Source organism: Meleagris gallopavo, chromosome 1, assembly GCF_000146605.3.
Source record: "Meleagris gallopavo isolate NT-WF06-2002-E0010 breed Aviagen turkey brand Nicholas breeding stock chromosome 1, Turkey_5.1, whole genome shotgun sequence".
In the NCBI taxonomy this organism is placed as follows: domain Eukaryota; kingdom Metazoa; phylum Chordata; class Aves; order Galliformes; family Phasianidae; genus Meleagris; species Meleagris gallopavo.
The window spans coordinates 168,124,275-168,149,266 of NC_015011.2; the positions used below are offsets into that span (position 1 = coordinate 168,124,275).

Here is a 24,992-nt window from a genome sequence, read left to right on the forward strand (position 1 = left end):
ACTATCTTTCACTGAAAGTAAATAAAGTTACCTGTAGGAAAAATAACACGTGCTTAAACTGGTCAAGAACTTTTAAGTTAGATTTTGAATCGAGGTTGCAAAATAAGGAAAAACAACACAGGTTAGGAGGAGCAGCAGTGCCCAAAGGAAGTCTGGTTTGGGCAGGAAAACTATGTCACAGGAAAACTGTGGCTCCTGAGATCACAGGCAGCATTTGGAAATGTTACGTTTTCATTTCACTCATTTAACAGTAAGGAACAAAGATCAAGAGCAAAATCTTAATAATCTAAGGAAAGAAAGACAGGCTCAAAAGTGAGATTTTATTCATATTTGTTTCTTATTCACAACCCAAAGTATGATAAAACTGATAAAAACAGCCTAGAATGTTAGTTCACATCACTAAGTTCAATTCACATTTGTATTAATAAAATACTGAAAGGAAAATGACAACACGGCAGGTTCAGGAAAACAGGGTGGCTACTATGAAATCTATACCATCTTAACCGGTCACAAGTGATCACTTGTTTCACATGTATTATTTAAAAACAACACAAATTACAAAATTCCTGATACACCCAAGTCCTCTGTGCTCATAAAATATATCTTCTGTCTTATCAAATTTCAGTAGAACGGAAAGAAAGAACTGCTGAGACATTTCATTTCAATATGTAGTACAAGAATACTGAGTACCCCCCCAGCTGTACAGCAATGCAGCACTGCAGTCTGAGTGGCACTCCTGTCCAACTCACATGAAGAATCATTTGCAAGCTGCTCTGCAACTGCATCACTATGACCAGAACAAACCTCCACTCATGCATTAGTCAGTGCCATCATCAAGCTGTGGCCTAAATTCCGCCCTGTGTGCACACTGACCTCAGACTCCAGAGCACAAAATAAAGCAAAATCGAGCTCTGTATTTAAGGCAAAGACAATCAGATCCAACAAACTGAGATGAGTACCCTCAGCTGCCACCATGAAATAGGAGCTGCTCACTGTTATGCGGAGATTGGTTGTATTTGGTATGATAAATCTTCAGAGGCAGCACATTGCCACCCTACCATAAAAACAACCGTCCCAGATTGAAAAGTCATGCGCAGATTGAACAGCAGTGAAACAGCCAGTAGCTTGCATGCAAACATCACGTTAAACTGTTACATTCTTGAGAATACAACTGTTAATTGCGTAAATACAGGTGAGATATCTTTTATTTCTTCTTTTTTTATTTTTTTTCCATTTCACATACCTTTTTCCCCCCTCTTTGTTATTTTTGAGAACAGGTGGGGTGTCACAGAACAAAGAAGCTTTAACAAATGTTTAGACCTAGAATTACAGACTTCTGTTACAAGGATTAAAATTGTAATCTGTTAAAGAAAGAATTCTTCTTCCTCTTCCTAATACGCTTTTAAAATCCTCACTGGGTGAAGTAGCAGCCCAACTCTCAGTCCAGAAGAAAAAAAACCATTTCCATACTGTACTGAAAAAAAACCACAAATCATTTTAAGAGAGAACAGAAACAGCCAAAGCAGACTGTATGTCAGCAGCTCTACCGTGGGGAAGAGAAAAAGAATGAATATAGATGCCATAGTACCTAAACAGCCATTGAAACTGCTTTAACTGCCAAACGTTACAGAAATGCAATGTATGAGGCAGGAAATACATTCAGAATAAGGGCAGCTCTGGGTAAGTGCGCTACGGGAAACAGAAAGCAATCGCTATGATGTACATAGAGAAAGCAACAAACAAAAAACTTATTTACATTTGTACCTACAGGCATAAGGACAAATTTAATACTTGTGAAATGCATCTGACTGCTAGATCTAGACTGACAAAGTTCCATTCTTTAGTCCTAATACAGTTGCCTTTTCTACACTGCAATAAACCTATTGTTTCAATCAGGTTTATCCTGAAACTTTTGTGTCTAGTTGGCCCAGATCCTGGAAATGAAAAGCTGTACAGGCGTTTTAATTTTATTTCATAACATGGGCACACATCACTACCTACCTAAGACTTCCCAGCACCCTACCCAACAAGCTGCCAGCATCCTACTGCTATCACTGTTACAAACTTATCCAGTCTGCTCACCAACATGTTAATTTTGGATCAAGAGGATTCATTCTTTAAAGTATGCATTTCATTATCTGCTACATTTTTAAGATTAAAAAAAACAAGTTAGGTTGTATAAAATCAAGTCTGTATGCAAAAATCTAAGCCCAGTAGTGCTTAAAAATAGACTAAGTAGGTATTTAGTTACTGTCTACTGCATTTTAACATGGGCATAATTAGCATCTAATAAAAATCTAAAAGTTGTATATTTATGGAACAACGTTTCATCCAGTTAACCAACCCCAAAGACTAACAAGCAGACCAACTCACAAGTACCTATGTTGTTTACATAATTAAAGGAATAAGATGCAAAGTCAAAAAAATATATTTTATCCTTCAAAAGATAAGGAAAGTAAAACAAAATGCTGGTTCTGTAACAGTGCAACAACTGCAGCATGTTTTGCACGCAGCACATGATTTGCTACATTTAGTGGCACTTAAGTATTATGCGGTAAATATTGAAAGTAAGACAAGTTTCTGATCTGCATAAGCATACTCACATTATTACCAGAGTTGCTAAGCTACAGCATTCTGAATAATATCAATTCAATTTTAGCATTTCAATCACTAGCCTTAATACACGTCAACATCCTGTTTTACATCTTGCTACCAAAGCAATCACAGAAGCCAAGTATTTTGTGAACTTGCCACCGTGCTCAGACCAGGTTCAATCTGACCAATCATTCTCATCAAATTCTGAATCATCATCAGAATCACTGTACTCCACAGCAATGCGTCTTGAGAGGATGGTTGCCACATCATTCCCAACAGGTTCTCGCTTTGCTTCTTGCTCACGTTGCTCTTGCACCTTTTTCAGCTGTATTCCTGTAGAGATTAAGTTTTCCAGGTTAAGTTTGCAAATTTCTTTCATTTCCTACTTCACATACTCAAAAAGAAAATCGAAGAAACCGTTGAATTGGAGCATCTTCCTGAGCAAAGAAGAGACAAAGTCCAAACAAGATAGGCAGACTGAAATTCATTCTCAAGACTTGAGTTCTTCTAGACTTACTATAGAATAGCTTAGGTTAGAAGAGATCTTAAAGATCATCTAATTCCAACCTCCCTGCCAAGGGCAGGGTTATCAACCACTAAATCAGGCTGCCCAGGGCTCCACCCAACTTGCCTCTGAACACCTGGAGGGAGAGACATCTACACCTTCTCTGAGCAGCTGTGCCAGTGCCTCACCATCCTCTGAGTAAAGAATTTCTTCCCAAAATCTAACCTAAAGCTCCCCTCTTCTAGTTTAAAACCATTCCCCCCTGTCCTATCAATATCTGCCCATACAGGAAGCCTGTCTCCCTCCTGTTTATAAGTTCCCTTCAAGTACTGGATTGAGGTCTCTTTGGAGCCTTCTCTTCTCCAGGCTGAACAACATGGCGATAATATATTAAACCTAACTATTCAAGACTGTACACATCCTTTTGATACGAAAAGTGAAGTTTTCACAAGTGCATTTGGAAACAGCAGGACTACTCTACAGTGTAAACAAAGTCGGGAGTAGCTATTAATCACTGGTTAAAAATCACTGGGCTGAAATTTGGTGTTGGATACCTCAGTTCTGATTAGAACCAAAAAATCAATTACTTTTAATGGAACATTCTACATAATACACATAAATATAGTTTTCATTTTATTATGTACACACAGATACTAGCATGCGTTTAGCAAAGCTTCAAGATCTCGAATCTGTTTCTAAAAAGTAATGCTCCAAAATCATGATGGCTGAGGTTAGAGTATGCATCTGGTACCTGTGGTAAACCAATTTGTCAAAGAAATTCTGCCTAGCGGGGAACAGAATCCATGAACATGGATCGCTGGAAAATAGAGTGCTTTCACTGAAGAAAAAAAAAGAAAGAAATGGTTAAAATGGGCAAGTGCCCACTTACCCATCCGGATGGCAGCCAGGAGGTCACTTCGCGCATCACTTACTGGCGGCTGGGCAAGTTCGTGGCGCTTTGCCTCAGCAGCTGGAGGAGCATGCATGGGGGAGGAAGAGAGGGAGGAAGCTGCAGCAGGAGGGCCTGGCGGGGGCGGAGGGGGGCCAGGAGGAGGAGGAGCAGTGACAACAAGACCGCTAGGAGGAGGAGGATGAGCGGATACGTATACAGAGCCCGTCACCAGTCCAGAGTGGGAAGGTGGCCCAGGAAGCTGAAGGGGACTAACAAATGCTGTTTGTGCTGATGGAATCATAGGGGGAGGGGGAGGAGGGGGAGGGCCTGCAGGATTGTAATATTCCACCATCTGAGCTGGAAGCATCCTATATAAAGCAAAATAAAAACATTAAATACATCAGAAGTTAGGACTTACAGAACAATCACCCCTCAAACTGTTCTCATCTAACCTCAGCTAAAACAAAAAACTGAAAGAAATTTAAAATTGGGAGTTAAATATGCAAACGATTATAAAACATGTAAATTGTCACATATTGATAATACTTTGTTAAAGCAGAAGGGCACCTCCTTTCAGAAGTTCACAAAAAAAAAAAAAAAGGGAGTTTATATTATTACTCCTGCCTGGTTAACTATGCCCCCACATGTGTTCCTAAACATCTATGAGAACATTATGTACAGTATTGTTGCAAATCAAAATGGATCAAGAAAACTGCAGACTACGAATATCACTTCCACAGAAAGTAGCGTTAGAACAAATACTAGGAGATGAGAGAGAAGGCATGGAGGATAATGGAAAGTAGGACTGGGCAGCTTCACCCAATGGTTTATCATGCATCTCATGTGCTTCTTTAGTCAAGTTTATCAACTTAAACATCATTCAATTAGATTGATACACTTGATGCATACTTTAGAGAAGCACAGAGAAAAGCTACTTTGTTGAAACATAATTAATGGAAATGGTGTAACAGAAAAAATGGGAAATTCATATATGTGTTATGGTAAAGATCTAGATACAGAAGACAGGAGTAAATGACATTCAGTCATACATGTCAATGAATGACAATTCTAATACACTGCTAACAGTCATGTATCTGGGAACTAACCACAGGTATTTCTGCCATGAACTGGAAACAACAGAAAAAGAAGGTTGGAGCAATCAATCAGAGCAAAAATGAATAATCTACAGCATGACAACACCATTAATCGGACAAATGCTATCCCAGGATGCACCAACCGAAACTGAAAAAGCTTGGCTGGCTTAGTTTAAAATGACCCAGAGAAGAGCAAATACAAATTAAGTGAGGTTGTAATTGGAAGTTTTGGGCTACTAAAGCAAAAAGACATTGGCAAAAGAAAAAAATAGGTACAGACTCATCAGAAAGTAGGTGATTTCTTTCTATCACAGAGCCAATACATGAGAACAAACTTCTCTTCACAATGTGTTCAGATAAAATATTTACACGGGAATTTGATAAATTCATAAACTGAATAATGGAGATGTCTGCAGGGATCTCGATTCTGAGTCGGATGAGATCCCTTCTAGTTCAGTCACCAGTTCCTTTATAAATCATTTCAGTGATGCAATACAAAGACTCATGTATATCACATTCAGGAATACCTTTTCTGCACCTTTCCTGGAATTTAAAACATCATACAAATTATGTTCTACCTGCCCTAAGTGCCTTCTGCTGTAAAGGAAACTGTCCACTTCTTAACATTATATTAGGGACCTTTAGTATTACAAACATATTGATTTCATCACATTCTATACAGAATTAAATATTTCTACTTTCATTATTTATTTCCTCACTCAAATTCAGTTCGTATGTAAGAATAACATCAAACTTGTTCTCTCTCTGCAGTGAGATAACTAAGGTACTTGGGACTCTTTGTACCCGCGTTATGCTGATGGTTATGACAAACACGTGACCCTCTAGCTTTGCCAAGAATTCACTGGAGTAAGTCAAGAGTTTTACCCATATTCTGCTGGTACCACAGGTACTGAGCTATGCTGGCCATCTGCAGGCTGGGGAGGAGGTGGAGGTGGCTGCTGAGGTCTGTTTAAAGTAGCGTGTCGTGCTGTAGTAGAAGGTGGTCTGTATTCGTGTTCGTGGCTTTGGGATACACCAAAGGACTGTGAACCATCTCCTGTTCCATAGGAAGGCATTGCTATCTGCTGATGGAGGGAATGATTCGGAGTGGCTGGATAAGAATAATCTGTAACGTCAGATGCATGGGACCTAAAATTAAAGTAAATGGATGCAGAAGAACAGAATGATTCACGTTCGACAGTATTATCTAAACAGTTCACAAGAAAACCTAAAAAGAATGCAATCGGGATTATTTTTTCTGCAGTGGGACTCCCTAACCAACAAGCACCATTCTCATCTAGCATCATTAAGTAACAGAGACTTCAAAAAAGATAGGAATTTTCTCCAGGTTTTACTGTTCTTTAGCAGCAGCAAGGAAGCACGCTGTTTATGTCAATGATTCTGAGAGTCCACTCAGTTTGAAGTAATATTATCTATCAATTTGGCCTTACGTTAACAACAGCAGCAGAAAAATGAAAGCAATATTGCAAGCACTCAAATATGCAGAAGATTATGCTTTACCAAAGCAGAGAAAACAAATTTCAAAAGTTAGGAAATGCTTTTTGTTTGCACAAATAATTTTGTTGCAAAGGCTTAGAGAAGCTGGGAAATATAAATATTAGTTGAGCAGAGAGTTCATAAAGATACAAAGTCCAGGGTGCTCTCTCAAACAAGCCCAAGAGAGGGAGCAAAAGAATCCCTTCATCCCATTACTGCACAGAGCTGTATCGTATTAGTAATGAACAATGATGCAGCCTGGCTTTTAGTAAACGCAGTAAACTGATGCACTTATCCATAAGACTGGAAGCAAGGTAAGCAACAAAAAGCCAGGGCTTTGAGTAAAGCAAAATGACAAACCCTTTGGGCATTTTGTCCTCTTTCATGCTTCCTGCCTGCTCCATTTTCTTTGCGTCACTCATGAACTCAATGCCCATTTTCCTTCTCTCCCACTCTTCTTTTCTTGTTCTTACTTTTCTCACATTAACTTGCTGGTTTCTGTTTGGATTCAGCTTGTGTTTCTCTCTCTGAAGTATAATAAGTATAACAAGTTAATTGCAAATTGCCACAGTTTGGACACTTGGATGTCAACCTTTAATGTGCAAGTTTTACAATTAGCAAGCTAAGTCAAATATGAACTTTTTTTTTAATCTCAGAATTAAAAAAAATAATACAGAGATGAATACAAATAAGGTTCTAAAGAAGTGAAACACACCACTCACGCAGTAGCTGTCAGCATAAGAACCTCTCTGAAGCCAACACCTATTTCTGAATGCATCGTGCCTTTATAATTCAATTCCCACAAGTGAGACTACCCCCAGGAGAAGGCGATCTTCCCTCCACCTCACTACTGGTCACAAAATGAATTTTTCATGCGTGTACAATAGATTTCAGGATTTAACCACTAATATTTGCTTCACTGAAATTGCAAGTTCTTCACTTCATAAGTCCTTGAAGTTTTATAATAAGCACAAGATAAGTTGTCCCAAAAAATCTATACCCAACATAATGATGCTTCTTTACAATTTCTGCAGTTTCTACAGTGTCTTGCAGATTGCGACCATTACTGATATCTGCAAATAGCTGAAAATATTTCAACACTGCTGGGAGATTACAGACAATGTCTATGCCAGTAATTAAATTTGAGAAATCTGGAAGCAAGGTGTTAAGGGCAGAAAAAGGACTTGAAATGCATGAAAGGCAGAGCTCAAAGACAATAAAAATCCACATCTTGCACTTGGCAGATAAAAATCAATGTCATCTTATCAGAGAATGGTCGTTGTGACACATAGCAGACTGGCAACAAGGAGATAACGTTTTGCAGTAGGAACCACAAAAAAACAACTGCGACTGAAAGATTCTAGAGAGTCTCTGAACGTGCTACTGAAGTAGCAAGTAGAATTTTCTTTATGTCTTACTTAATTTTATTATTTTTGTTATTATTTTGTTATTATTGATCCTCACTAAGGTTGAAACATTAGGTATATAAAGTTCTGAGCAGCTTGGATGTGTAACTGTTTATTTCGGCTGTACAGTGAACTGAAGGTATCAGTGCACACTTCTGCAGTGATGGCTGTTTCCCCATCCTGGCCACAATGGAACAAATTAGTTCCATTCATTCTTAGCACTACTGCTACCAATTAAGTGTGACTGAAACAAAATGAGAGAAAATCTTTTTGTGAAACCAGCTTAGTGAACAAACTCAGACTTCTGTGCACAACAGGAGAAGGTAACTCCCACTGAGCTCAAAGGGAATCTCACACAACAAAAATGAGCTCTGCTGTGTATCCTAAAGCAGAGATTTTTCTTCAAAGAGATCTATTTCAAGCAATAATGTTACATTTGGCATTGCAGTTTGTTTTATAGACAAACTAGACACAAAGAAAGAAGTTCTGCCATTACCTGGTAGAATGCAATTAAACTGCTTTTGCAACTACAACTACTTAAGATCGAACCCAAAGCATAAAGCAAACACTTATTTCATTCCAGTGCACAATAAATCATGATGACAAAACGATCATCTGACACCAAGGAAGAAAAGTATCATTAATTACAGAACGTATGTTGTTATCTGTAAGAAGAACTTTAAAACACACACGGTATGTCTTGTCTATTCTAACTACCCCCAGCCTGTACAAACATCTAATTCTACTCAGTGTTTGGGAACATACAGCTATGGCATAAGAAACAGCTTGGTTGTAAACAGACCTAGTATCTGGGGACAGTGATCCCTCGGAAGATGCTCCATGGTACACACTCTGAGACAACCTGTTGTCAGGTCTAAGCTCTTTGTCATACGCCATCATATTCCACTCCTGGCGTCTGTTCCTGGCTTTTCTAACCTTTTTCACCTCACGGGTGGTGCCATCTATACGCTTTTGCTCCTGATGTTCAAACAAAAGAAATAAAGCACGCAAAGAGAGAAAAAAGGGAAAGGAAAAAAGCAGGTTAAAATGCAGTTAGAGTGCATGAAATTAAGACCAGATTTACAGATGAAGCCAAGTCTTCATAAAATTTCTCTGCACTGAAAACTTCTCTGCACAAGAACTCCTTAAGCTATGAACCCCATAAGCAGAAAAATGCCACTTTGCCCTTCTTCTGTAGGATGCACGTCCCAGTGTGATAGAGACCTATAGTTTTTATTATTTAACATGCCCTCCCTTCATACATCTGGTAAGTTACCACATTCCTCCTAGTTGTGCTTCATCCTCGCTTCTGATTATTCTATATACAAATGACTAAATGACACTAATTCTCTCTGCAATGTGTCAGTAATACTCAGGCCAGCAATATGTTACAGCTTGATTACTTCAGCTGGTTTAGCTTTTGAAATCTTTCATTACAATTTCAGGCCCAGACAACATCAGTGTTAGTTATCTATCAGATCTCCCAGCAGTGAGACTCCATGCTTTCCCAAATCTGGAACATCTCCATCTGCCACTTTTGACTTCTCAGATGAATACAAAATCATATTGGTGCTTTGGTATGAAAGTAAGGAAGATTGAACAGTCCAAACTGAAAGAGGTACATATGTGCTACTCTTTTCCTCAATATTTACAAGGACATTTGATTATTACAATTATTTTTTTAATAATCTCAAGAATCCACATTTTACTCAAAGATGGAACATCTTTAACCTATTTATTTATAATTTGGTATTAATCTTTTGGCTGTTAGAAAAATTCTTACTAATGCAAGCATAATCAACAGTATTTAGACAGGGGCTGATAGGCAAGCATTTTATTCTTGAGTCTCCACCTCCAAAGTACAGGGGATAGCTGGAAAGTCCCACCAAAAAGGAAAAGAAGAAGATGAACAGAAATTCCCAAAGCTGTCAAATAGCACCAATTATATAAGTCTGAAACAATTTATTTGGCATTATACAGCTAAAAAATTAACAAATATTGCCTTTTTTTGGATCTCTGGCTTGCTCATGCATGTCTGTATCACAGACCTGCTGAGCTACATTTGCTAGCATTATCAACAGAAAAATCTTTATCAAATGTTCTTGACAACTCTTTCCGGCCCCTGTAGTGAGGAATTTCTTTTTACTTTGGTTAATGTGAAGTAAAGATTACCACTTTGGTTCCTTTTTTTTTTCCTGCCTATTAATTTTTTAAATTTTTTCCTCCCAAAACTTTTTAGCATCACTCCCTTATTTATTCAGGTTATGCAACACTTCATCTTCCCCTTTAGTGCCACTTCTTTATATCAACATTTTCTGATATGGGAATTGGAGAATGGAGACAGGTTCAATCGTGCTTTATTTTAAACACACAAAGTTCTTCTATTCCCCATGCTTGCTAAATACTTTACATCTGTCTTTTTCATTCGATCACTGCAATATTTAATTTAATTTTGATCTTTTATCCTGATTCATTTCCTTAACTTTTGTTACCAACTCATAATGTATTTAAGAAGCACAAGCAGGTCTCCAAGTTAACTGAAAACCTGCTTTCGTGTTTTCTCCTCACAGAAAAGTAATTCCATCCTCTGAGGGTCAATACTATCCATTTCTTTTAAGTTTCTAAAGTAAATGTCAGCCCTTCTAACCATGTACAACACTCCTTGGAAGAGAATCACTTCAATACAGTTCCTGCACAAACAAGAGTGCTTATGTGACTGCTTACACATCATCACCCATTGAATAGCTTTTTTTTTTTTTTTAATTTTAAGAGATCACCACATTTTTATGAAAAAAAGTAAACAGGTGTGGGTGTTAATAAACAACAACATACAACCAAGTCTTAGTTTGATTTTATTGGATCAGACTTGGACAGGTTGTTCCAGACCACCATCTATAAGTATGTTAAAGCAATAAATATGCTGAAACCCCTTTTACTCAAGCGGTACTAAGCCCTACTTGTATTGATTTTTTATCATCTAAAGGCATCTCTAAAACATTTAATTTTTTCTATAACAGCAAGACAGACAAATAGCAGCAGCAGACAAAACCATATACAACTCTGGTAGAGCAGCTTTATGCTGTTCCAGGAACAGAAGATGATCTTATTAGCTCCTACACACCATGGAAACACTTTCACATCCTGAAAAATGAGCGATAGTTTTAGGTTTAATGCATGAAACAGTTTTAGGGGGCCTGAAGACTTCAAAAATAACTACAGTTAAAAACATTTTTATAATGAAAATTAAGCATTATTAAGAAGAGTTACTTCCTCTTAGTTAAGTGTAATAGAAGCTGTGGTAGACAAAGAAATGCTGTAGGTTAAGCCAGCAAGCATCCTGCCAACATCATTCATCTGTTGGCAGGAAGTGATTTCAGTCATACAGCAAAGCATATTACAGCCTTCAGAGTTAAGTTAAATTCAAGTTTGATATTTGCATCAAGAGTTAGCAAATGACATTTCAAGCATCTTTATAAGGAATAACAGCCTGCAACTGAAAGCAGCGTCAGCAAGTATTTTCAGTGCTTTCAAAGAAAAAAAAACAAAGATCAGTGAGCCTAGCATATTTTCCTGAGTTCATAAAATTTACAGGATCACATCCATCACAAGTCATCAGTGATTTCTGAAATGCAAGCATACAAACTCTCCAAATTTAGAGTTTTCTAGTTATCTGGATAACTAATTATTCCTAATGAAAAGCTGGGGAACAATAAGAAGCAAAGTAGAAAAATCTTCCTTTGGTGAATCAAATGACTAACAACTGGTCTAAGTCACACCATTCAGATTACTGCCATTTGAAAGCCAAACTCATTGTACTCTTATGCACCAATCTACTGAAAGCTCAAAAGTAAAAAAAAAAACAACCAGAACACAAGCAAACGAAAAACCCAGGGAGTATAGCGCAGATTTTAAACTTGTAAGGGAGATTACAGCTTCATCTGGAGCGGGAAGAGCCAAATCAGAGGAATTCTGTGTTAAAATTCTCCACATTTAAGCTGAAAGAAGAACTGTGATATTTGAAGGCGTGAAAATGAAACACCTCACCAATTTTCTGCTGTGATTTACTCACATATTTAAGGCAAATTACCAACATAGTATTGGAAAACACACCCTTTGGTGCTGAGAGTGTTCTTAATCTTCACTGACCACCAGAAACGTTGAGGCTAAAAACCACCTACATTTGGTCACTTTAGTAGGACTGCATAGTTAATAATATGCTAAACAATACAGTCTCTCAACAGGTTTTACACTTCATGTTTCTGTAAATAAATTGTTGGCAAAATTCTCAGTTAGTTGATCCAAAGTATAACTTCAACCATAACATTGTTAGAAGATGCCCTGGATTCATCCTCAGTCATTGCTACTTTAGGGACAAAAGAACAAAAGAAAATGGTAGTCTCAGGCAACCTGAGGAATGAACATCTCAACCCAACCATGCAGCTCTCCAGAGATTCCAGAAGATATTATGCTGATTTGCACATCAACTTCTGGAATGCTAGAAAACCCTGACTTCTACTTGTCAAAGTCACATCTTTCTATGCAAATTTCCATCTGTGTTGCTTTCTTTGTAGCTGATCTTGTTGTACGTGCAATCAAATCAAATAGCACTCCAGGTAGAATTTATGTTTCTGAGATGCATGCTATAATTCTACATGATTGGAACAGAGTGTATTTTGCATCTTGTTTGTACACTGTAATACGGCAATTAAAATCCACAAAAAATACACCATGGGTGGAAATGAGTGAGACACGTTGCCTAAAATAGTCTGACAGCAAATCTTGATACAAAAGGTTCTGTAAAAATCTCTAAAGGTATCAAAACATTTTCAAGTGATATTATGTTATAAACTTTAAAAAGGCCTTTGTATTTTCCCTCTTTTAGTATCAAATCAGAATGAAAAATGTAACACTTGATAGCTTCTTTTTACGCCTTTCTCTAATGAAAAGCCCTAAATTTGAAGGGGAAAAGAGGGCTGGAAGGCAAAAACCTCAAAGGTACTAATTAGCCCCATACGTTTTTCTTCCACAAAAAATACTGGAGAACAAAAGCTGCTATAACTGTTTCCTATCTCTCAGTCCACTCTATGGTTTATCATACTGAGGACAGTAGGATTATAACCCTGCATATCAATTTTTATGCGATTAGACACATAACCAAATGAGTATTTTCAAGTACATTGCACTGGACAATATCCTGTACTATAAACATTTACTTAGCTTTTTTTCAGTGCTATTTCATACTGAGATACCTTTCAAAACAGAGAACAGTTCTGACTGGTATTCCTAACAGGAAGATCTGATTATTTGTTTCCAAAATTAGAATCATTAATTAAAACAGCTGCTGAATTCAAGTTGTTAACTAAGTCTTCATGTTTTGTTAAAAAATGTTGTAGTCAGAAAGCTTTGTCTAGCCACTGGAACAATTTTATAAATTTTATAAATGTTATAAAATGTAATTTTATAGAATAATAGTGAAACTCCCCTATAGCTGTGTCCTATACAACAGTATGTCCTATGCAAGTAGTATACATCCAGGTGTATATATGTGCTATGATATACAATACCTACTTATACTTACATTCCTACACAGATGCCATATCTATGATGCTTGTATATACCTGTGCACTGAAAAATAAGTAATTTCCTTCTATTTCCTCTGAAGTCTGTGCACCTGTCACATCTTAATTCAAATCCTTTATCTCTCACTGAACTTATCTAGAAGAGCACCTGCTGTCAGATAAGATATCAGTCAATGCTTAACACTTAAAAAAAAAAAAGAAGAAATTGCCCTCAGTAATGGTATAGTAATGTTATGGCCCTCACATTTGATCAAAAATTCACAGCAAAGAAGTTCCAAATGTAGCAATGTAATTCTTCATTCAAAGCTAAAAATCTTTAAAAGAAGAAATTTTTTGCTTCATCTCAATCAAACTGCTGAAACCAATCCAGGACTGAAGACACTTCTCTAAGAAAAAGCCATTTTGTTGTTGCTTTTGAACTTCGAGGAAGTAAGGAATATCGTGCCTAAAACGAGCCTACTCTTGGTTCTAAAGCACACAATTAGGCCATGTATTGTCATTTTACTACCTTGCTACGCATAGAAAAATGAAGAGTTACTACCATCTAAAAAAGGGATCTAAAAAATGGAGTATATACTTCTGAATAAGCCCATGTTTTGCTACAGGAGATGATGCAGCTGGATAAAGAACTAAGAAAACGGCACCACAATTTCTAATTCATTTTTCCCCCCTAAATCACAGGGTCTTTTTTCCCTAAAGCACAACAGGGCTATTTCACTGAGTATTAATATGCAGTTACTGGCAAACGATTAAAGAAAGTATGTTGGAAGACAACTATAGTTCTCCTAACATTCAATTTGCCAACTTAAAACAGACACTGAGAGCTATAAAAACTCAAATGACTCAGAGTCTACAACCACTCATGAAGTGGAAAAATCCTTCCATGCACACAAACCAAGTATGGGCCTAGCAATTCTTATGTCCAGATGAGTGTACGCACAATTTTAATATATTTATTCCTTATTATGGTTCTGCTTTTACCTTTTGTCTCCTCTTTTCTTTTCGCTTATCTTCAGTATCTTGTAACATTTTTTCTTTCCAAAGATCAAAAAAATAGGAAGGATCAGTATAGAACTTCAATCCATCTTTCTTATCATCCCTGTAAATACAGTAGAAGAGAAGCTAAGAAAATATGAAGCAGCATTGTTGAACTAACAGACCTTACCTTCAAAGGTCATCCAAATTTATTTTCTTTGCATCGTGAAATGACAGGATGTCAAGTGCACGAAGTGCCACTCCTGGCAATTACATCTTGCAGTTGGCTTGACTCGTGCCAGAAATTTCAGGGAAATGGGGTGAAATCCACAACCCCTCTGGAGGCGTGCTCCCAGCTGACTGCTAGTGTGAAACTCCTTGGTTCTACAAGATGACCAGTGCCAAAATAGGATGGGTAGGGGACAGAGGAGCCTAAGTTATGCGTGGAACACAGCTGACCCAAAAGAACTGGAAAAGGAGTATCTGGTTCAATCCAGACAAGGAAGCACAAAATGATTACTACTCTGAATGGCAGAAGAGTTAGGAAGGTGGTAGGAACTGAAGGTTGAGTTCTGCCAAACTCTTCTAGGAGGATTTGAGTCAGAGCTTGGTAGTTTGAATTGGCAGCAGCACTCAGGATCACCGAGACTGCAGGATCAGGGTACAGAGAACAGATCTTACATACACTGGTCCTACAGTGGCTAAATCCTTATTTTCTGTGTGCTAGAGCTTCTCATTACTAAGATCTAATTCATTAAAGGGAGTTGTGGGGCCATTCTACCATCCCTTCAGCTTTGATCAGAGAAAAAATTGGAATTAGTACAAGCAAATAAAAATAATCTGAAACCGCTGGCTGTAAAAGACTTAAAAAATAAAGTTTAAGTAAATTTCACTAATGCATTCCTAATACAAAAGGAAGAATGCAATAAAGCTCACTGACAGTACTTTCCCAATACAAACTAGACCACAGCTTTACAGGACACTTGACTGATAAAACACTCACTGGATGCCCATAAATATAGAACACAATTGTCTGCAGCAGAGAGTAAAACAGTGCACTTCGGCTATAAATTGAATAATTTTATCCTCCAAGTAAAAGCTACAAAAAAAGAAAAAAACAACAACGCTATAAATGTTCTGTGTCATTCCTAAATAAAAAAAAAATCAAATAAGCTACCATAGAGCCTGAGTTCCTGCTTTATATAGATCTCACAGATCTCGTAATCCAGTACCTATCAAAAGTTAAAGGACGCAGTAAAAATGTTTGTCTGCAACCCTCCAGGTGAAGCTGATTTCATTAACCTCTGAAATCAGGAGCAAAGAAGACTGTGTGTGAGCGTGCACATACATACACACTGGGAGAGGGCAGGGAAGGTAAAAGCAACAAAACCAAATTTCTAGATAAATAAACAAAAGAAAGCATTGTTCACTGTATTATTTTCTTTTCACTTTTTACATGATGAATGGCACTTGCCCTCTGATGCCATTCTGTCATGTAATGCTAAAATACAACGATTTTTTGTCAGGTACAACCTATGATTTTCAGTGTGATAACAGCAATTTTTGTTTTCTTGAACAGAAAAGTCTTCAACAAAAACAAATCTCAATAACCAACAAAGGTTTTCCCATCCACTGTAACCACTCTTTACATACAAACAGAAGAATGCAAGCATTTGATGTTTCCATACCTGTAAGGTGAAAGAATATTCAGAGGAGGTGGTTTGTCACTCTGATTATAAATATCAGCCACTGGGTTAGGAATGCTGTTCTTTGAAACTACCTGCTGATCTTGAATTGTTGAACTCTTGAATGCTTTTTTCATATTGATATCCTGTAGTGATACTGTCAAAAACAGAAATACATTTAACATTTATCTGAAATTAACATATACCTGAAAATACATTTTATATGAATTCTTTGAAAATATCTATAGAAAAAACATAGAAGGAAAACTGAAAGATTTGTTTGTTTCAGGGGCAATCATGATATATAGGTATACAGGCATGTAAGAACTGATGTAATAAACCAAATTTACATCCCACTTGATCCAGAAGTTCACTTGAAATAACAGGAACACAAACTGTATGTATTGGAAGTTGATGAAGTAATCCTATCATATGCAGATGTGCAATGATTCCCCCTTTTTTTTTTTTTTTACAAGGCTCAGCTTGGATTTCTAACAGCAGAAAGCCTGGCTTCAGCCATGGAAGACAAAGTTTGATATTCCTCTGTCACAGCATGGTTTATAATTACATCTGGTATCCATCAGCATTCAATCCCACTCTAATGATTAAATTACAGCCTCTGGAATCCCTATGAGAGCATTCCACGACTTTTACTATCTTTCAATTCCCAGTGTTCCCATACAACTGATAATGTCTTTCAATCTAAAGTTTCTCTCGTCTCTCTACAGAGGGAAATAGGTTTGTACATTCCAATAACATGCTTTTATTGCATCTTTGCTGGTACACAGCCCTGTCAGTCTAGCTAGGCTTTCTTTTGTGCTTAAAATATATTTCCCTGAGATGGAGTGTCCTTTGCTAAAAAGCTCCAGATAATGCCAATCACAATTTAACGTGACTATGTTATCTTCTATTCTTAGGCAACCTGACGTTTGGTGGGGAGGGGAGAGTGTTGTGTTTGACTGTCGAACAGAGAACTGAAGTCTTCACTGGCTTATTTACAATGATATTATTTCTGGAATTTATTGTATATAACAAAATACATATTCATATGCATATAGCTTATTATCGTGAAGGTGATAGCAAAAGTGTAAACTGAAGGCAATTTATAATAAGATCTGATTATAATCTCAGTCCATTCACTAGTTTTCCCCTTTCAACACTCTTTTTAATAACTCTCAGAACTCTGGAAACTAACAAGAAGGTATCCTGCAATACAAATGAGACCTTAGAAAAAGGAAACAAAAGCATATACAAACACAAAAAAAACACCCCTAATGAGGACAGCATTTCCAAAAATAATGTACTTGAAAGTCATGAAGTCTGACACCACCCATCTCAACGTGGAATGAGTTCACTCTACAAATATCATCTGGTTTGCTCATATTACCACCACAACATGCCTTAAAATCTAAGCTGACTAGTGGCTCAATAAGAGCTTAGCTTATGTTCCCACGTAGCTTGTAACCTCACTTCCAGTTAACATTTTTCAAAACAGAAAAAATATGGATCATACAATAATTTCCAATTACCAACTAGCTAGAAATGGAAAGCTAAATATTATACTATTAAATACCAAAGGCACCATTTAATTTTGGCATGAATAGCAATATTAAATACAACATACAAGCTTATAATTAATACTATTAAATTTATTTCAAGTAGTATCCATTAGTAAGTGGATACTACTTACACTGTTGTCCTGATTCAAAAAGATTTCATGTTTTACTATATGTCAAAAATTTTAATTCTCTGGAAAACAGAAGAAATGATTTAAACAAGACATACATGCAGTGGCTGGCTCAAACGGGTAACTGAACGTGAAAGCAAACACACATATCAGAGCTTTCAGGCCTAGATAGAAGCACGTTCTGCTCACTTCACTGAAGGAAGTGCTTTCAAACAATGTAATGACATTACTCAAAGTCTTTGTCTTTACTGTTTGTTTATGATGTTACTGTATATACATGTATATATATTTTAATATTTTGTATTTTTTGGAACAGAGAGGTGGCAGATGCCCTATTCTTTGCAGACATTTAAGACAAGGTTGAACCAGCCTCTGAACAATCTGATCAAGCTGTAATGTCCCTGTTCCCTGGCAGGGAGCTGGACTAGCTGACCTTTAAAGGTCCCTTCCAACTCTAAAGATCCCATGATTCAATGATTTATGATGTTAATAACCAAATGTTTCAGTAAGTGAGGACAGAGCAGCAGAAACTGCTGTTTTTACTGACTAGGACCTCCTAGAGAATTTCAGCTATTCAAAGTAGGCATGCAGTGATTCCTTAAGAAGTGCTTTAAGATCTTTGGTAACTGCAGCCAGCGATCCTGAACAGACTCCAGTAAAATAGTTTGTTATCACCCTATCCTGAAATGAATAGATCTACTGCTTCAAACTTTTTCAAATGCACTCGTTTATTTCCAGTAATGTTCAGGCTTATTCACTTACAATTTATTTTATTCACAGACTAAAGTTCTCCCCATGACAAACGCAATTTAATAGTTCCATTACTTCAGGAGTTTCATCAAGTAATACTAAGTCAAAATTGAAGACAGTTATATGACTTGAGATTTTTTTTTTCCCCTCACTCTTCTAACAAGTTTTCTTAGTAATGCAAGCTGGGAAAAATCAAGATGAAATATTGGTTCAAGATTACTTTGAAAAGAGTGAGACTGTTGTGTAATTAAATACAGTGGCCTTGTCAACATCACTCCTGGCTCAACGCCTTCATGCAATTACTTACCTTCTTCTACTGTTGAATCCAGCTGGGTAACTTTGACAGCAAGGCGATCGATTCTGTCTTGAAGGGAATTTGCTCTGATGTAGAAGCTGTTAGCCTCATTAAACAATTCACCAAATATGTCTTCAGCATGTTTACCTGTGTAAGAAAACAAGCAAGGAAATCTCTTTGCTAGAGAGGTACAAAATACAAGACAAATGGCTTCAATATCATGCAGTTATAATAGAACACTATCTGCAGGATTGTAACAGCATAGTTCTTCATTTAGCAAAGTTTTGGGCAAAAGATTTGAACACAGTCTCAAAACATACTCTAAATGCTGCCTGAAATCTATTCTGGACATCCAGGTTGGCCATCTGCTTAAAATAACAGAAAAAGAAAACTAACAAATCCCACATACGCACACAAAAATATGCACACAGACTGCCAAGTGTCATAAGGGCTGCTCATTAAAACCTGCCTCCACAATGAAAAGGAAGTCTTAAAATTATTGCTATTACTGCTGAAGTAAATCAGAAAACTAAGATCTAGTAACCTATAGTCATTAACATTTATTTGCCATATGCCAATGTTAAAATGAAGGCAAGGTGAAGCAAACTGAAAGAGGTTCCTCAAACAATTTGGCTTGCTCAGCTTTATGCTTACTGTACATGTTGCTCTGTCACTGAAGCCTTCTGTGAGATTGAGATGACAATGCCCAGTTGACCACGATCTGCCTGAACTTGACAGAGTACAAAAGAGGAATCTACAGTCTTTTCAGTCTCCTTTTCAGCTGTCATGTTTTCTTAATCACTATAACAGCACAGATCATATAACAGTCTAGATCTGTAGCCATAAATCCTATCTTAATTAAATGTGCTACAGTGGATAAAAGTGCCACATGACAAAACCAACCCCTTCTTGGTACACAGGACCTTATGTTTGCCCATCCCCTCCCTAGACCTTTCTTCTCCTGAAGTACCAGACACCATCACACATTTCATTCACCTCCTGTCCCAGCCATTCTCTCAGCTCCATTTTTAACATTCCCCCTGCACCAGACATTCCCCTAGAAATTTCAGGTTCCACCTGCCCACTAACCTGACAGTACTGTACCTACTTACGTCTCAGTTCCCCCTTCTACTCTACAAACACACTGTTGCCATTAAATTATAATTCCATCTACTATTTCTGTATCCAATATCTCAAGACTTCCATGCTCTGTCAGTCCCTCACATAGCAGAGGTGCTCCAGTCACTTCTGTGTCTTCATGACTTATGTTGGGCTCTCTCCAGTATGTCCATGCCTCTCTTGTACTTGGGGTATTCACAACTGGACCCAACACACCAGGTGCAGCCTCACCAGGACTGAGAAGAGGAGAAGGATCACCTCTTGAGCTGCTGGCCATGCTTTGCCTAATGCAGCTAAGAATGCCATCTGCCCTCTTAGCAGTTTGTAGGTTCATGGCTCCTCCTTCTTGCCTAATTGAAAACAGGCCAGACACTTGCTTTCCTCCAGTCTGCACACACCTCCTAGTTGCCATGATTCCAAACATTACAGAGAATGGCCTTGCAATCACGTCAGCCAGCTTCCTCAGAACCTATGAATGCACTGCATCAGAACCCATGGACTGCTGAATGTCCAGTTTGCTCAAGAATTCCGTGGCCCAATGCTCCTTCACCAAAAGTTACACCCTCCTTATCCAGCCTTTCCTCCTGGTCTCTGAGACCCAGGATTCCCGAAGGCCAGACTTGCAGCTAAAGACAGAAGCAAATAAGGAATTCAGTACCTCAGCCTCTCCACTGCCCTATGTAACCAGGCCTCCCATTTCATTCAGGAGACGGCCTACATTTTCCCTACTTGTTGTTACCCTTTCTATCCTGGCCAGATTCAGTTCCATTTGGACTTTTTTCAACTCTGACTAAATAAAACAGGTCTTACATTCTTCATGCATCAGCGTTCTGAGCTCAAAACATCAATACATTTCAGTGTATGCTAGTTTACGTTAATATGTTGAGATCAAAGACATCAACACTAGAAAGGCCACACCGATGTGTGCTTGTCTGTTATCTGTCAGTAGACAAAGTAAGTCAAAATTTGATTGTGAATATATTTTTAATGGTGATTAATTTAAAAAACACTTGCTGCTCTAAAGCAAGTGAAAATTTGATCAGTACCCAAACATGCAGACAAGCTATTTAAATTCCAAGGGTAAATCTTTCAACTTAAGAGTTGATTTTGGCACTGTAAGCTTTCATTTAAGAGCCATCAAGTACATCCCAACATTCAGACAATCTAAATTATTGTTGAAAAATAATAATTATGCAGTTTGTTCTTCTAAAGCTTCCCCTTCCCACAGAAACAGTTGAGGGGAAATGTAGTCACGATACTGCCTCACCAAATCCCTCTTCTCAAAGTCATTTAATGTCAATTAAAGGAGCGGCCCTTTCTAGCACTTGCACGGGTGGTCTTCACACAGCTATATATTTGATCATAGGTTCATAGAATACCCCAAGTTGGAAGAGGCCCATAAGGATAATTATGTCCAACTCCCCACTCCCACACAGGACTACCCTAAACTCGAACCTTGTGTGTGAGAGCATAGCACCAATGCTTCTTGAACTCTGGCAGGTTGGTGCCCCGGGCAGCCTGTTGCATGTCCACCATCCTCTGGTGAAGGGCATCAACCTAACACCCACCTGACTCTCCCCTGAGACAGCTTGATACTGTTCCCTCAGGTCCTGTCACTGTCACCGGAGAGAATAAATCACAAAATAAATTTCCAAGCACCATTAAACATTTCTGGAGGTCGGGATTTCCCAAATAATTGAAATCATAACACCTCTATTCAAGTTCTGCAGCGATTACATGGAATGCCATCATGACGTATCAGCTTACAACACCCCTAGATGTGCTGTACAGTAAAACTTGCATATGGGTCAATGAGAGGAGCTCTGTACTAGCTACAACTTATATATTCGTCTAGAAATAAAATTTCAGCTTCACAGGCAGTATATGAATCAATGGAGGAGTCAAAGATAAAGAAACATGAAATATTTAAGGACTCAAAGAAAGGAAAGTCAGGTAGTCATAATGCCAACTTGAAATAACAACTGTTAATGTACAAGATAAGACCTAAATAAGATCTAATTAGGAAGTGTTCAATACAGAAGTATATCTACGGCTTTAATACTTAGCCTTCAAAGGTAATCAAATGTAATTATTTCTTAGACATAACCTTAAGTCAGTAACAAAACCATAGTGCAACAGATCCTGTTGCAGAGACCAGTTTTTTTAATTGGCAAGAGCCCTGCTGTCATCAGTCCAAAGTCCAGTGCCAAAAGTTACAGAGTATTTGTGGATGGTGTTTCTTCAAGGTCTTCCCTCTGTGTTTTAGCCTATGAAGCAAGCATCATACGCACAAATACAGGCTGCAAATCCTTACAAGTCCTCCAACATGGTAGATTCTCTTCCTCCAAGTGGAGGTGAATCCTCTAGTCAAGCTTTTGCCTTATGTAAGGAGGACAGTTTCACATAGAACTCTGCTTACTCTGCCTGTGCTCCAAGCCAGCTGGCTGCAAACAAACCCAAATCTGAAGTCATAATAGAAAAAAAAGCTCCACTGAGATCACATTCCCTTTGGATAAGTGCTTGTTCATGTCTCCTGAAAGGAGCAGAAACAAGCCAAATTTGTGAGCAACAGCACAGATCTGACAGTTTTTGGAGTCTACAATGGGCTTGAGCTTACAGTGAAATATTAAAACAAAGTATAACTGCAAGAAGGACTTGCACTTGCTCTCTCTATGCTTCATGCTGTGGGAACATCCATAAGTTCTGATACTGTCAGCAAGACATACTACATTAGCTCCAGCACAATATTTTTCTACGATCATTTCCTCCCAGTTGGCTTGAAACAGGCAAAAAAAAAAAAAGTGCTGTCTGAAAAAAATGCTCTGCAAACATGACAAATTTTCCTGCTAGACTGCAGATAAGTGTGGTTGTAAGACCTCACTCATTAAAAATCACATTCATCTGTTAAAACAAATGACGCATTATTTATCCACATAGATCTTTAACCGGATCCCAATAAAGTACATCAGGGCTGTCTGAGGGGACTTCTGATAACCTGAGAAACCTGCTAAGCAGCAGGTGTGAATTGTTTCTCAGCTAGTTCCTCATCAGCAGACATAAGAGGATGCGAATACACAAGGCAACAGATGAATTAGCTCCAATGCTGTATCTGCAGAAGTGAAAGCTAGATATTCCTAGCAAGATTTAACAAGCCAGAGATGTAAAGGAACTATTACCCACATTCTGGCAATCATTGTACAGCACCAAAATGAGGTCAGATACTCTTGAATGCCATCAGGAAATACCAACTGTTCGTCTCCACTTTCTGAAACTTAATACAGAACAACTGCCAAATGAAATAGCAATTGAAGGTAACGATAGTAAATGCAAATATACATTAACTATAAATAACTTTAAGCTTTAAATTAGCAGCTACTGCTCAAAAATAACCAAACATTTGACAACCAACTCAAAAGTTTAGCAGCAGTCCAAAAACAACATTCCTTAAACTTTCAGGGAATTAATGACAAAAAGTCATTGTGACACTGTTGGACTACAATGCTACTCCACATTCAAAAAAAACCCTGTAACTTCAATCTTCCAGACAGAAATAAACATCTACGGAATTACAAAATGATTTCACTCCTAAAAAAAATGTTAACAGTACAGGACACTCCAACTTACAACATATCACCAGGAGGATAATAATGATTTTAAAATAACAGCTAATAACAGAAAAACATGGAGGGTAACCACTTTCCATTATGTTTCCAAGGTATCAAAAGGAAGAAAGGGAACAATTTCTATTGTGGGACATTTTGCCACAGGTCATTGTGCTTGAAAAATTCACAATTCTATTTGAGCACATCTAAACAATTCCAGAGATGATAGGTTTACAAAAGCTTGCTACATAGGATGATTCAGATAAACCTCCAGCTCAGAAAATCCCTAAATCGCTGACCACTGGAAAGCAGAGCACAATGTGTATCTGGTACTCTCTCCCTAAGCACAGGCTGTTTAGTACCACCACAAACTGAACATCAATCTAGTGGGATGCATAGTCAAACCACGCAGATTTTAACAAACCATTTACATTTGCAAAGTGAAAAAAAAGATGAATTGATTGTTTCTTTTCTAGGACCAGAATTATTAGCACAAACAACAGCTGCTGGCTGTTAGATGCTTTCTGAAGAAGTCAGATTTCTCATTATTAAGAAGCATTATTCTCCTTGCAAGCACTCCACACATGCTGTTAGAATTGCTAGCTGCAGCATCAGCTGAGAGGTGCACTGTGCAGGCTGTTCTGTGTGGAGATAATGCTAGCAGTAGCCTGTGGATTTGTTTATGCAAATTCCATTATTTCAGAATGTTTAATTTTGTTCATAATATTTAATCAAACACACACCAAAAAAAAAAAGGCCTGAGAAATAATAATACCTTAAATAAACTGAAATTTCAGTCAAATCTGTTATTTAATGACAGGAGGCAGAAGTTTGCTGTCTTCATCTTGGACAACTGCAAGCCAAGAACAACTGAAGTGCTAGTTCCATACCTAGCACCAATTTCTCATATCGCAGAAAAACCTCCTAACGACTATGTCATAGTTGTTTTTTCCTTACACTTAAAAATCTCAGAGAGGCTCTGCCTGCATAAAAATTTAAAATACAGAAGAGAATAAAAGCAGTGAAGTAGCATAATACTATTGTATTACATAGGTGGCAATGCCCTGAATCAGTTTTGCTATTACAACAAGCTATTTTAGAGCCTTCCATTTGTTCAGGTTTTCAACAGGAAGCTGGAACTTACAAGAAGTTGCAGATACTTACTCAAGCTGCTTAGCTGGCGTATGATAGCAGCAAGGGTACTATTCGTTACACATTCCAGCTCACTAGTAATTCCCTCTGGTAGAGCTCCTCGGCAGAGATGCCTCGGTTCAATGTTCCTTTTTACCAAAGGCATGGCTTACAACCTGG

At 37.8% G+C, this 24,992-nt stretch overlaps 1 protein-coding gene across 3 annotated transcripts; it reads right to left on the reverse strand.

Moving 5' to 3' along the window:
- Window positions 1-285: 285 nt before the first annotated feature.
- Window positions 286-24,992, reverse strand: WASF3 (WASP family member 3). 3 transcript variants are annotated; one of them, XM_019612182.2, is made up of 9 exons: window positions 24,846-24,920; window positions 19,615-19,690; window positions 18,973-19,107; window positions 16,232-16,385; window positions 14,550-14,667; window positions 8,792-8,967; window positions 5,972-6,235; window positions 3,990-4,360; window positions 286-2,928 (listed from the first exon to the last, which is right to left on the reverse strand). In XM_019612182.2, the coding sequence occupies exons 2-9, from the start codon at window positions 19,619-19,621 to the stop codon at window positions 2,771-2,773; spliced, it is 1,383 nt and encodes a 460-aa protein (XP_019467727.1). In that variant the 5' UTR covers window positions 19,622-19,690; window positions 24,846-24,920; the 3' UTR covers window positions 286-2,770. The 3 variants fall into 3 exon arrangements, with proteins under 3 accessions (XP_019467727.1, XP_031407905.1, XP_031407906.1); XM_031552045.1 differs by lacking the exon at window positions 19,615-19,690 and having other exon boundaries at window positions 24,846-24,992; XM_031552046.1 differs by lacking the exons at window positions 8,792-8,967; window positions 19,615-19,690 and adding an exon at window positions 6,944-7,110 and having other exon boundaries at window positions 287-2,928; window positions 24,846-24,992.